Source organism: Oncorhynchus keta, chromosome 34, assembly GCF_023373465.1.
Source record: "Oncorhynchus keta strain PuntledgeMale-10-30-2019 chromosome 34, Oket_V2, whole genome shotgun sequence".
NCBI classification, from domain to species: Eukaryota; Metazoa; Chordata; class Actinopteri; order Salmoniformes; family Salmonidae; genus Oncorhynchus; species Oncorhynchus keta.
The window spans coordinates 15537315-15550725 of NC_068454.1; the positions used below are offsets into that span (position 1 = coordinate 15537315).

Below are 13411 nucleotides of genomic sequence, written 5' to 3' on the forward strand. Positions count from 1 at the left end.
TGCAGCTGGCTTCTATCTATAACATGAGCTGCTCAGTATGTGTAGGTAATTATTTCTCTGTCTATAACATGAGCTGCTCAGTATGTGTAGGTAATTATTTCTCTGTCTATAACATGAGCTGCTCAGTATGTGTAGGTAATTATTTCTCTGTCTATAACATGAGCTGCTCAGTATGTGTAGGTATTGTGTGTAGATTGCTGAGGACATTGTTTTATTTAATCCATTTTGGAGTAAGGCTGTAACGTAACAACATTTGGAAAAAGACAAGGGGTCTGAATACTTTCTGAGGGCAGTGTAAGACTGAATTGAGCTCGTCGGTCACGTATTTTACTTAATTATACAATATGTGCATTTTGCAAACTGCAGTGAGATATTTAAGGGCAAACTAAATAGTGAATTAAGTTGAAATTGTGGAACATGCTTTTGAAAAAATAAATATGCACACACTGCCAGCATCCGCCAGAGGTGAAAAGGTCGGCCAGAAATGAGGGGAAACCATGCTTTTGATAAATAACCTTAAGCTTTGCCAACTGTGTGTTTTCTATCAAAACTGCATTTGTTTTTTTTTCTCCTCAAAATGTCAGATCAAACAATGAGGGATTGGCTTTTGCTTTGGCTCCAAGGAGGGGGGTTTCCAGTGTATGAAACATTTGGAATCTTCATGCTGCGTTTCTCCAACTCCAAAACAAGCAAACATTGTCTCAGTCACCTAAGAACCTGGTCCAAACGCCAACAGTTTGGCCGTTCTTCACCAGGGGCTGTTATTCTTATCTGTATTTCCAGGTTGAAATGGATGTTTAGAAATGGTCCGTCATTTACTCAAATCATCTACAGAGCCCTCAGAATGTTTTCATACCTTTTGACTTATTCCACAATTGTTGTGTTACAGCCTGAATTCAAATGAAAGCTGTTCACAGCCAAGCCACAAGAACAGATGAGACTAGAAAGGAATATTAGCCAACAACAACACAGATGAGGAAGAGGATTTTGTTATCGTCTTGGATACAGGCAGTGAGGATTAAGAATGACGAATTAAATTCCAACATCTCCAACGTAACAGAATGTTCAAACTGACCAAAGCTTTGTCACTGTTACCACGGACTTACAGCTTGAGGACCATATTCATCTTCATAACAAACACACACACACTCACACAAACACCTGGGCTTGTACTGAGGGCAGCAGACCTGTAGATAGCCATCTGTAATCATGGACCTGACCTTACCAGCACCCTGTTATATGTAACGAATAAATACTTCAGTTGAATGTACCAATTGACTCTTTGACCTTGTTGGACCTCGTGGACCTCATGGCCTTTGACCATCTATAGGGCCACAATTACTAAGCATTTGCACCAGGTGAAAAGCTCACACCTATAGCAACAACATATTACTAAACAATTGTGTTACCATATATGTTACTACACAGGTATGAGAGAAACGTCATGTGAAATGTTTAGATAAAAACATTGAGAAAGCTAATTGGCTCTTCATCTGATAAAATGTAGTCCACATGTTGTGCCAGGGACACAGTGTGTGCAGTGTGCTTCATCCTCTGTTCCAGGTCTCAGCTAAGTACACTTTTACTTTTATAACTAAGTACACTTATTTAATTATGCAATAGATCAGTAAATCATACATTCCGTCATAAATGTCATCTGAATGTTATTAGAAGGTGATAACCAATGCAAATGTCCCACATAGCTGCAGTATCCATCCAAGTGGTTACTAAGAGGGAAGATCAGTTCGATGTTTTGTTTTTATGGAGGAGAGCTCTGCCTGTCACCATGTTATCATGGGGTTTACTACAGCAACTTCCTCCACTCGCACGCTTCAACAAATATCAGAGAAACGACACAATCCTAAAATACAATCCTTTCTTGATCAAGAGATGAAACCTCCACCTCATACTGATAGTGAATCACCACAAAAATGGACTAGATAATCCAGCAATCCATCAGCACACTTGACAAGACACAATAAACCCTCCCACTCTGATCCCACTGTGTTCCTCTATGGCTGGATCATAAAGTCTCCGTTAGACTGAAGACACTGAGCGGAAACATTGACTGGAGGCGACTGGGCTTCACAACGGCCATCCCGGCTCATCCCCGGTGATGGATGGTCCTCTGGGGGAGGGAGGAGGTCATTAGTTCTGTCAGTGGTTGAGCTCAGTGCTCTCGCAAATTGTGTGTGTGTGTGTGTGTGTGTGTGTGTGTGTGTGTGTGTGTGTGTGTGTGTGTGTGTGTGTGTGTGTGTGTGTGTGTGTGTGTGTGTGTGTGTGTGTGTGTGTGTGTGTGTGTGTGTGTGTGTGTGTGTGTGTGTGTGTGGGGGGCTTTGGAATCATTGTCATGTTGTTGATTTTAATCTTGCCAAACTAGGTCCTCTTGGCAGCTTGTTTTGTATTCTTAGTCTTTGGATTCCTCCTCCCTCATGTCCTTCTATACTTGTTCTTCTCCTTCCTCTGTTTGAAGGGACATTGACTACTATGATCCCACTGTATGCACATACAATACATAAAACACACACATTCACACACTACTGGGCAGGTTTTGTGTTTTAGGGGCTGTGTGGCTCTAATCTAGTTGAATACTGTGGGGCTATGTGGCTCAGGTCTAGTTCAAGACTTTGGCACTCTGTGGCTCTTGTCTGATTGAATACTGTGGGGCTATGTGGCTCTAGTCTAGTTCAAGACTGTGGGGCTTTTTAACTTTAGTCTAGAAGAAGACTGTGGGGCTCTTTAACTTTAGTCTCAGTTGAATACTGTGGGGCTCTGTGGCTGTAGTTGATTTTATGTAGGCCAAGTCTGAATATTTTATGTCTGTTACCACTGATAACCTGAATGACCCTAGAAAGTTTTGGAAGGCTATTATGTCTATGTCTGGTAACAGTAATGTTAATGAATTACCGTCATGTGTTTTGAAGGACTCTGTTGCTGTATATGACAAAACTGAAATGCTGAATTGTTTCAATGAGTCCTTTGTATTATCTGGTAGGCTGTTTGATTCAGTGTCCTCTGTCTCTGTTACAACCCTGTGTGGATGAACCAGTGAGAGCTGGTCAATCTTTTAGCTTTTGCCATTCTCAGTGCAGGTGGTACATAACGCCCTGAAATCCTTAGATCAGAGAAAGCCTGCAGGTCCTGATCTTTTGAATCCCTGCTTTTTAAATCTGGCAGCTGATTTCATAGCTGAACCACTTACATCTCTGTTCAATCTAACCCTGGAATGTAATGAAATTCCAAAGATCTGGAAATCAGCATTTGTCCGACCACTTTTAAAAGGCGAGATCCAACTCTTTTAAATAAGTATAGGCCAATCTTAAAGCTGTCACCCCTGGTGAAAATACTTGAAACCCTTGTGAGTTTTTATTTACTAACTTTATTTTATCAATGTACCAATCAGGCTTCAGGAAGAAGCATAGCACAATTACAGCAGCCATGAAGGTTTTAAATGATATCACTGAAGCCCTTGACAAAAAACAGCACTGTGTTTAACTTTTTATTGATCTCGCTAAGGCTTTTGATACAGTTGATCATGTTATACTAAGGCAGAGATTGTCGAGTGTAGGTCTTTCAGAGCATGCAGTTGCATGGTTTGCTAACTATCTGTCTGATAGAACTCAGTGCACTCAATTTGATGAGCCTATGTCTGTTACATTTTCTGTCTTTAATGGTGTGCCCCAAGGCTCTGTACTTGGTCCTCTCTTCACAATTTATATAAATGATTTAGACAAAAATGTCCAAAATGCGAAACTTCATTTTTATGCTGATGATACTGTTATTTACTGTTGTGCCTCGTCTCTTACAAAAGCTTTATTTATATTTACAAGGCCATTTTGGGTTTACTACCTTTTAATTTTGCCATTTTTATTGTTCAGAAATGTGGTGGGTATTCTCTTCGTTCGCTGGACTTTATCCTGCTAACTGTTCCAAATGTCCGAACTGAATTTGGTAAAAGGGCTTTTATGTACTCTGCACCATCGTCTTGGAACACCTTACAAAATACTTTTAAACGGGAAGAACTTGTCCCGATTGGTACTTGAGACTGATTCCCTGACCTGTCAATGTTTTTAATCTCTTGAAAAAGAGATTTTAAATCTCAATGAGCCCTTCCTGGTCAAATAAAGGTTAAATAAAAAATATATAAAAAAATGTAGCTCTGCTGGTGTTTGGCTCTCAGGTTTCCATCCTGGGAATGAGAAGGTGAAGAGCTGGGGAAGAATGGTTCCGCATCAGAACAAAAAGAGAGAGGCCTCACCTACAGTATCACATAACTCCAATGGCAGACAGGGGAGGGTGTGGGGCTTGATAAGCTTTAGGGGGCTTTACACCATTGCACCACACCCTTGACCATGGGCCAGCCCAGCCATGCTCCAGGTTCTCAGGGAGGAGAGCTTTACCTCACAGCCCAGCCATGCTCCAGGTTCTCAGGGAGGAGAGCTTTACCTCACAGCCCAGCCATGCTCCAGGTTCTCAGGGAGGAGAGCTTTACCTCACAGCCCAGCCATGCTCCAGGTTCTCAGGGAGGAGAGCTTTACCTCACAGCCCAGCCATGCTCCAGGTTCTCAGGGAGGAGAGCTTTACCTCACAGCCCAGCCATGCTCCAGGTTCTCAGGGAGGAGAGCTTTACCTCACAGCCCAGCCATGCTCCAGGTTCTCAGGGAGGAGAGCTTTACCTCACAGCCCAGCCATGCTCCAGGTTCTCAGGGAGGAGAGCTTTACCTCACAGCCCAGCCATGCTCCAGGTTCTCAGGGAGGAGAGCTTTCTGCACTGGTCTGCCTGATCTCATACTATATCTCCCACATCTGATCTCATACTATATATCCCACATCTGGCTCAACTACAGCTGTTTTCTGCGGTGGCAAAAATATTTTTCTCTTTTCCCAACTCTCCCTTCCTTCGTCTCCCTACATTGCTCTCCAATCATCCCTCCATCTGTCTAGCTATCTCTCAGCCATCCCCCCATCTGTCTAGCGCACTCTAATCAATCCCTCCATCTGTCTTGCACTCTCTCATCAATCCCTCCATCTATCCAGCCCTCTCTCCATCTGTCTAGCTATCTCTCAGCCATCCCTCCAACTGTCTAGCCCTCTCTCATCAATCCCTCCATCTGTCCAGCCCTTTCTCATCAATCCCTCCATCTGTCCAGCCCTCTCTCATCAATCCCTCCATCTGTCCAGCCCTCTCTCATCAATCCCTCCATCTGTCCAGCCCTCTCTCATCAATCCCTCCATCTGTCCAGCCCTCTCTCATCAATCCCTCCTGTCCAACCCTCTCTCATCAATCCCTCCATCTGTCCAGCCCTTTCTCATCAATCCCTCCATCTGTCCAGCCCTTTCTCATCAATCCCTCCATCTGTCCAGCCCTTTCTCATCAATCCCTCCATCTGTCCAGCCCTTTCTCATCAATCCCTCCATCTGTCTAGCCCTCTCTCATCAATCCCTCCATCTGTCCAGCCCTTTCTCATCCATCCCTCTATCTGTCTAGCTATCTCTCAGCCATCCCTCCATCTGCCCAGCCCTCTCTCATCAATCCCTCCATCTGTCTTGCACTCTCTCATCCATCCCTCTATCTTTCTAGCTCTCTTATCCATCCCTCCATCCCTCAGGCTGTAAGAGCACATACAACTGAAAAATTAAAGGAGAGTTGCACACTGTAGGAGCTCAGATGCAAGAATTGAATACAATCGTTTCAACAGCCATGCTGTCTTCATCAGTATTTAATACACCTAACATACACAAAGAGATATATAGTGCATCAACAACATGGCACATTGCAAAAAGGACCAAACTGCCACAACACTGACCTGTAACCTGGAAACACTTTCATTTGTAAAGACTGGACACTATTAATAGGAGTTAACCTCTCTTACCCTCGCCTGCCCACCTTGTTTCAAGGAAATAGGACAAACTCACGTGATTCTTAAAAAATCCAGCACAAGCACAATTTTGGACACGGCCAGTTGTGAATAGTGAACACCTTGGAACACCTTGCTCCCGGTCAACTAAAGACAGTCCATGGATTTTCAACATGATGTACAGTAAAACTTTATCTCTCAATTGAGTGCATGTGTCTAGGCACACATTTACAGAACCACTAGCTTTTCAGGCAATATGGGACAAGGCAACGGCCACCGGTGGTTGTCATGGCAACATATGCAGCACTGCACGTTTCGGCTGCCATGTGATAACGGTCAAATGCAATAACACATGATACATTAACAACCACATCACATACCATCCAACATACAGTATGATTAAGCAATAAGACCCAAGGGGGTGTGGTATATAGCCAATATACCACAGGTAAGGGCTATTCTGAAGCACGACACAACGCGGAGTGCCTGGATACAGCCCTTAGTCGTGGTATATTGGTCATATATCACAAACCACCGAGGTGCCTTATTGCTATTATAAACTGGTTACCAACGTAATTAGAGCAGTAAAAATAAATGTTTTGTCATACCCATGGTATACGATCTGTTATACCATGGCAGTCAGCCAATCAGCTCAAACCACCCAGTTTATAACAACAATTGCATAGCATTAATCATAGTGTACATAGACCACAACCACGTAGTGTGAAGTACACAGACTGTTTTGGAGCATGGTCTCAGTGGACAGTCTCAGCGTAAGCATTACAATAACAGTCCTATTCCAGATTTAGATTCAACACTGCAGTAATGGGGCGGCAGGTAGCCTAGTGGTTAGAGCGTTGGGCCAGTAACTGAAAGGTTGCTGGATTGAATCCCCGGGCTGATGAGGTAAAAATCTGTCGTTCTGCCCCTGAAAACGGCAGTTAACCCGGTGTTCCAAGGCAGTCATTGTAAATAATAATTTGTTCTTAACTGACTTGCCTAGTTAAATAAAGGATAGAAAAATGATGTTGGGCAATATTATATGAACCCATAATCACTACAGGATCCATACAAGTTGTAGGTTGATATTTAGCCCTATCTGATGATGATAAAACACCAGTCTCCATTTTGGTCCAACAATTCTACATGAAACTGAGCGGTCAGCATCATAAAATGTAATGTGATTATAGTATGGGGTGTCCACATTTCATTCACCTGCATGTATACATGCGTTTCATTTCATTTACATCATATGTGGCTAACTGTATCGTGATAGGTAAACATTGGATAACTGCAGGCTGTGCGCTCTATTTCACCAGTTAAAGTCCTGTCATTTCCATTGTTTTGTATCTGCATGCTTCAGTTAAGTGCAAGCCAAGCAATTCAAATACCATTGTATTGGTCAGATGTCAACTGTAAGGGTTCATCATGGTGATGCAGATGTCACCTACCTCTGCTTCTCCGAGCCGTGGACGAGCTGGCCAGCGTCATCCCAACGATGAAGAGGAGGAAGAGGAGGAAGGTGTGTGAAAGCTGCATGGTTGTAGCTGATCTGCAGAGGTCTCAGGTAAAAAGGACTGGCTGGTGGGTCTCACTAGATACACGTGACTTGTGTAGATCTGCTCAGGTGCTCCACTAAAGGATCTCAGTTCAGGACTAAGAGGAGGACTAAGAGGAGGACTAAGAGGAGGACTAAGGTGTGCCACTGTACTACAGTACTGGAGAATTTCAGTGTAGATATCAACCAGCTCCGGACTAGCTCACAGACTGCGCCTGGTATACGACTAGAACAGTTGAACTTGAACAGTAGAACTAGAGCAGTAAAGTCATTCTCCAAGGTCTGTGTGATTCTGAGAACTGTCTCTGGTGGTTGGACTACTTCCCTGAGCTGGTGGGTCTCAGGACTAGTGCAGCACACTGGACAGGCTCTGTCTGGGGCTGAGGGGCTGGTTGCTCTGGGGCTCTATGCTGTGCTCTGGGATCCAGGGAGACCAGCCTGCAGCATATATACATACAGAGAGAGGGAGGGAGGGAGGGGACACAGGGAGGCAAACACACCCCCTTTCTTTTTTCTCACTCTCCCACAGAGAACAGAGCTATTTTACTTGCTGTCACACCCACACCCACACACACACTCTCTCTCTCTCTCCCCCTCCCCTCTCTCTTTCTCTCTCTCTCTCTCTCTCCCCCCCTCTCTCTCTCTTTCTCTATCTTTCTCTCTCTCTCTGTCTCCCTCCCTCTCTCTCTCTCTCATCCCACTTTCATTCTTTCTGTATGTTTTTTTCTAAGATGTCCACAACTCCGCTGTTTTCTATCCAGAAAGCACTTGCTGATTTTTCATTGCACTTATTCTCTATTTCTCCCTTTCCTTTCTTTGTCTCCCTCCTTCTTTTCCTTACTTTCCTATCCCTCACTCTACCACTCTTTTTACCTCTCTTTTAATTTAGCCCAAAGTTGTAAGGTTATGTAAGAGTCTTCCAAAAATGGAGGTAGGGAGAAAAATGAGAAGAGGGGTGTTCCAGTAGCCAACTACTCAAGAGTCTTCCTCTCTCATCCCTCTCTCATCTCTCTCTCACCCCGCTCTCATCCTCTCTCATTTCTCTCTCATCCCACTCTCATCTCTCTCTCATCCCTCTCTCATCCCTCTCTCACCCCTCTCTCATCCCTCTCTCATCCCTCTCTCATCCCTCTCATCTCTCTCATCCCTCTCTCATCCTCTCTCATCCTCTCTCATTCCTCTCTCATCCCTCTCTCATCTCTCTCTCATCCCTCTCTCATCCCTCTCTCATTCCTCTCTCATCCCTCTCTCATCTCTCTCATCTCTCTCTCATACCTCTCTCACCCCTCTCTCATTCCTCTCTCATCCCTCTCTCATCTCTCTCATCCCTCTCTCACCCCTCTCTCTTTCCTCTCTCATCCTCTCTCATTCGTCTCTCATTCCTCTCTCATTCCTCTCTCATCACTCTCTCATTCCTCTCTCATTCCTCTCTCATTCCTCTCTCATCCCTCTCTCATCTCTCTCATACCTCTCTCACCCCTCTCTCATTCCTCTCTCATCCCTCTCTCATCTCTCTCATCTCTCTCTCATACCTCTCTCATCCCTCTCTCTTTCCTCTCTCATCCTCTCTCATTCCTCTCTCATTCCTCTCTCATCACTCTCTCATACCTCTCTCATTCCTCTCTCATTCGTCTCTCATCCCTCTCTCATCTCTCTCTTATACCTCTCTCATCCCTCTCTCTTTCCTCTTTCATCCTCTCTCATTCCTCTCTAATTCTTCTCTCATCACTCTCTCATTCCTCTCTCATTCCTCTCTCATTCCTCTCTCATCCCTCTCTCATCTCTCTCATCTCTCTCTCATACCTCTCTCATCCCTCTCTCATTCCTCTCTCATCACTCTCTCATTCCTCTCTCATTCCTCTCTCATCACTCTCTCTTTCCTCTCTCATCTCTCTCTCATTCCTCTCTCATCCTCTCTCATCTCTCTCTCTCTCTCTCTCATACCTCTCTCTCTCTCATTCCTCTCTCATCCCTCTCTCATCTCTCTCATCCCTCTCTCACCCCTCTCTCTTTCCTCTCTCATCCTCTCTCATTCGTCTCTCATTCCTCTCTCATTCATCTCTCTCATCATCTCCCTCTCTCATTCCTCTCTCATTCCTCTCTCATCCCTCTCTCATCTCTCTCATACCTCTCTCATTCTCATTCCTCTCTCATCCCTCTCTCATCTCTCTCATCTCTCTCTCATCTCTCATCCCTCTCTCTTTTCCTCTCTCATCCTCTCTCATTCCTCTCTCATTCCTCTCTCATCACTCTCTCATACCTCTCTCATTCCTCTCATTAGTCTCTCATCCCTCTCATCTCTCTCTTATACCTCTCTCTCATCTCCTTTCCTCTTTCATCCTCTCTCATTCTCTCTCTCTTCACTCTCTCATTCCTCTCTCATTCCTCTCCTCATTCCTCTCTCATCCCTCTCTCACTCTCTCATCCCTCCTCTCATTCCTCTCTCATCCTCTCTCATTCCTCTCTCATTCCTCTCTCATTCCTCTCTCATTCCTCTCTCATCCTCTCTCATTCCTCTCTCATTCCTCTCTCATCACTCTCTCATTCCTCTCTCATTCCTCTCTCATCACTCTCTCATTCCTCTCTCATCCCTCTCTCATTCCTCTCTCATCTCTCTCTCATACCTCTCTCAACCCTCTCTCTTTCCTCTCTCTTTCCTCTCTCATCCTCTCTCATTCCTCTCTCATCCCTCTCTCATCCTCTCTCATTCCCTCTCATTCCTCTCTCATTCCTCTCTCATCACTCTCTCATTCCTCAAACATTCCTCTCTCATTCCTCTCTCGTCACTCTCTCATTCCTCTCTCATCCCTCTCTCATTCCTCTCTCATTCCTCTCTCATCACTCTCTCATCACTCTCTCATTCCTCTCTCATTCCTCTCTCTTTCCTCCCTCATCCTCTCTCATTCCTCTCTCATTCCTCTCTCATTCCTTTATCGTCACTCTCTCATTCCTCTCTCATTCCTCTCTCTAATCCTCTCTCATCTCTCTCTCATACCTCTCTCATCCCTCTCTTTTCCTCTCTCGTCTCTTTCATTCCTCTCTCATTCCTCTCTCATCCCTCTCTCATTCCTCTCTCATTCCTCTCTCATTCCTCTCTCATTCCTCTCTCAACCCTCTCTCTTTCCTCTCTCATCCTCTCTCATTCCTCTCTCATTCCTCTCTCGTCACTCTCTCAGTCCTCTCTTATTCCTCTCTCATCCCTCTCTCATCTCTCTCATCTCTGTCTCATACCTCTCTCATCCCTCTCTCATCCCTCTCTCTTTCCTCTCTCATCACTCTCTCATTCCTCTCTCATTCCTCTCTTATTCCTCTCTCATCACTCTCTCTTTCCTCTCTCATCCCTCTCTCTCATCTCTAATCTCTCTCTCTCTTCTCTCACCCTCTCTCACCCTCTCTCATCTCTCTCTCATACTCCTTCATCCCTCTCTCTATCACTTCATTCTTCAACCCTCTCTTTCCTCTCTCATCCCCTCTCTCATTCCTCTCTATTCCTTCTCTCGTCACTCTCTCTATTCCTCTCTATACCTCTCTATCCCTCTCTCATCCCTCTCTCATACCTCTCTCATCCTCCTATCTCTATCATACCTCTCTCATCCCCTCTCTCTATCCCTCTCTCTTTCCTTCTCATCACTTCTCATTCCTCATTCGTCTCCTCATCTCTAAATAATGGTCCTCAATCATCCCTCTCTTCCTCCCCTCATCCCCTTCTGTCTCTCATTCCTCTCTCATTCCTCTCTCATCACTCTCTCATCACTAGTGTTTCCCTCTCTCATCTCTCTCTCATTCTCTCTCATCCCCCATCTCTCTCTCATACCTCTCATTCCTCTCTCTATTCATCACTCTCTTTCCTCTCTCATCCCTCTCTCATCCCTCTCTCATCTCTCTCTCTCATTCTCATCCCTCATTCCTCCCTCTCTTTCCTCTCTCAACCCTCTCTCATTCCTCTCTCATCCTCTCTCATTCATCTCTCTCTCATCACTCTCTCTTTCCTCTCATTCCTCTCATCTCCTCTCTCCCCTCTCTCTTTCCTCTCTCATCACTCTCTCATTCCTCTCTCTTCCTCACTCTTATTCCTCTCTCTTATTCCTCTCTATCCCTCTCTCATCTCTCTCTCATTCCTCTCTCATTCCTTCTCATTCCTCTCTTTCCTCTCTAACCTCTCATTCCTCTCTCATCCTCTCTCATTCCTCTCTCTCATCACTCTCTCTTCTTTCCTCTCTCATCCTCTCTCATTCCTCTCTCATTCCTCTCTCTTCCTCTCTCTCTCATCCTTATATATTCCTATATCTTCGCCACTCTCATTCCTCCTCTCTTATTCTCTCTCATCTCTCTCATCTCTCTCTCTCATATCCTCATTCTCTCATCATCCCTCTCTCATTCCTCTTCATTCCTCTCTCATTCCTCTCTCAACCCTCTCTCTTTCCCTCTCGCATCCTCTCTCATTCCTCTCTCATTCCTCTCTCATCACTCTCTCATTCCTTCTCATCCTTCTCATTTCTCATCTCTTCTAATCCCTCTCTCATCCCTCTCATCTCCTCTCTCATTCCCTCTCTTCTATCCTCTCTCAACCTCCCTCTCTATCTCTCTCATACTCTCTCTCATCCTCATCTCATCCTCTCATTTCTCCTCTATCCCTCTCTCTATCCCTCTCTCTCATCTCTCTATCTCTCTCTCATTCCTCTCTCATCTTCTCTATCTCTCTCATCCTTCTCTATCTCTCTCATCTCATTCCTCTCCTATTCTCCACTCTCTCATCTCTCTCATTCCTCTCATTCCTCTCATTCTATTCTTCTCATCTCTCTCTCTATTCTCATCTCTATCATTCTCATTCCTCTCTCTATTCTCTCTATTCTCTCATCTCTACTCTCTATTCCTCTCTCATCTCTCTTTCATTCCCTCATTCCTCTCTCTATTCCTCTTCTCATTCTATCTCTCTCATCACCTATCTCATTCCTTCTCTATCTCTTCTCATTCCTCTCTCATCTCTCTCTCATTCCTCTACTCATTCTATCTCATTCCTTCTCATCCTCATCTCTCTATCTCTACTCTTTCCTTCTATCCCTCTCTTCATTCGTCTCAAATATCCTCTATCATCTCTCTCATACCTCTCTCACTCTCTCATTCCTCTCTCATCACTCTCTCATTCCTCTCTCATCCCTCATCTCTCATCTCTCTCTCATACCTCTCTCATCACTCTCTCTTTTCCTCCCCATCATCCTCTCTCATCCCTCTCTCTTTCCTCTCTCATTCCTCTCTCTCATTCCTCTCATTCCTCTCTCATCCCCCATCTCTCTCATCTTCTCTCATTCTCTCATCCCTCTCATCCCTCTCTCTTTCCTCTCTCATCCTCTCATTCCTCTCTCATCACTCTCTCATTCCTCTCTCATTCCTCTCGCATCACTCTTCCTCTCTTTCCTCTCTCATCTCTCTCATTCCTCTCTCATCCCTCTCTATCTCTCTCTCATACCTATGGATCACTCTCTCATCCCTCTCTTTCCTCTCTCATCCTCATTCCTCTTAATATCACTTTCATTCCTCTCTCATTCCTCTCTCTCTTTCCTCTCTCATCCTATGGTTCTCTTCATCACTCTCTCATTCCTCTCTCATCCTCTCTCATCTCTCTCATCTCTCTCTCTCATACCTCTCATCCTCTCTCATTCCTCTCTATTCTCTCTAAAACTTCTTACTGTCTCATCTCTCTATTCCTCTCTCATCACTCTTCTCATTCCTCTCTCATTCCTCATCACTCTCACTTCTTTCCTCTCTCATCTCTCTCATTCCTCTCTCATTCCTCTCTCATCACTCTCTTTCCTCTCATCCTCTCTCATCTTCATACCTCTCATCACTCTCTCATTCCTCTCTCATCACTCTCTCATTCTCTCTCATCTCTCTCATCATCCTCTCTCATACCTCTCTCATCCTCTCTCATACCTCTCTCATCCATCTCTCTTTTCCTCTCTCATCCTCTCTCATTCCTCTCATCCCTCTCATCTCT

At 44.7% G+C, this 13411-nt stretch overlaps 1 protein-coding gene across 10 annotated transcripts in view; it reads right to left on the reverse strand.

Moving 5' to 3' along the window:
• The window catches only part of LOC118366773 (target of Nesh-SH3), a 63797-nt gene extending 55968 nt beyond the window's left edge, over positions 1-7829 (reverse strand). For all 10 annotated transcript variants that reach the window (XM_052493232.1, XM_052493228.1, XM_052493230.1 and 7 more), the window contains exon 1: positions 7310-7829. In XM_052493232.1, the coding sequence (XP_052349192.1) occupies positions 7310-7397 (88 nt within the window). In that variant the 5' untranslated portion in view covers positions 7398-7829. The remainder of the gene's footprint in view (positions 1-7309) is intronic.
• Positions 7830-13411: the final 5582 nt, after the last annotated feature.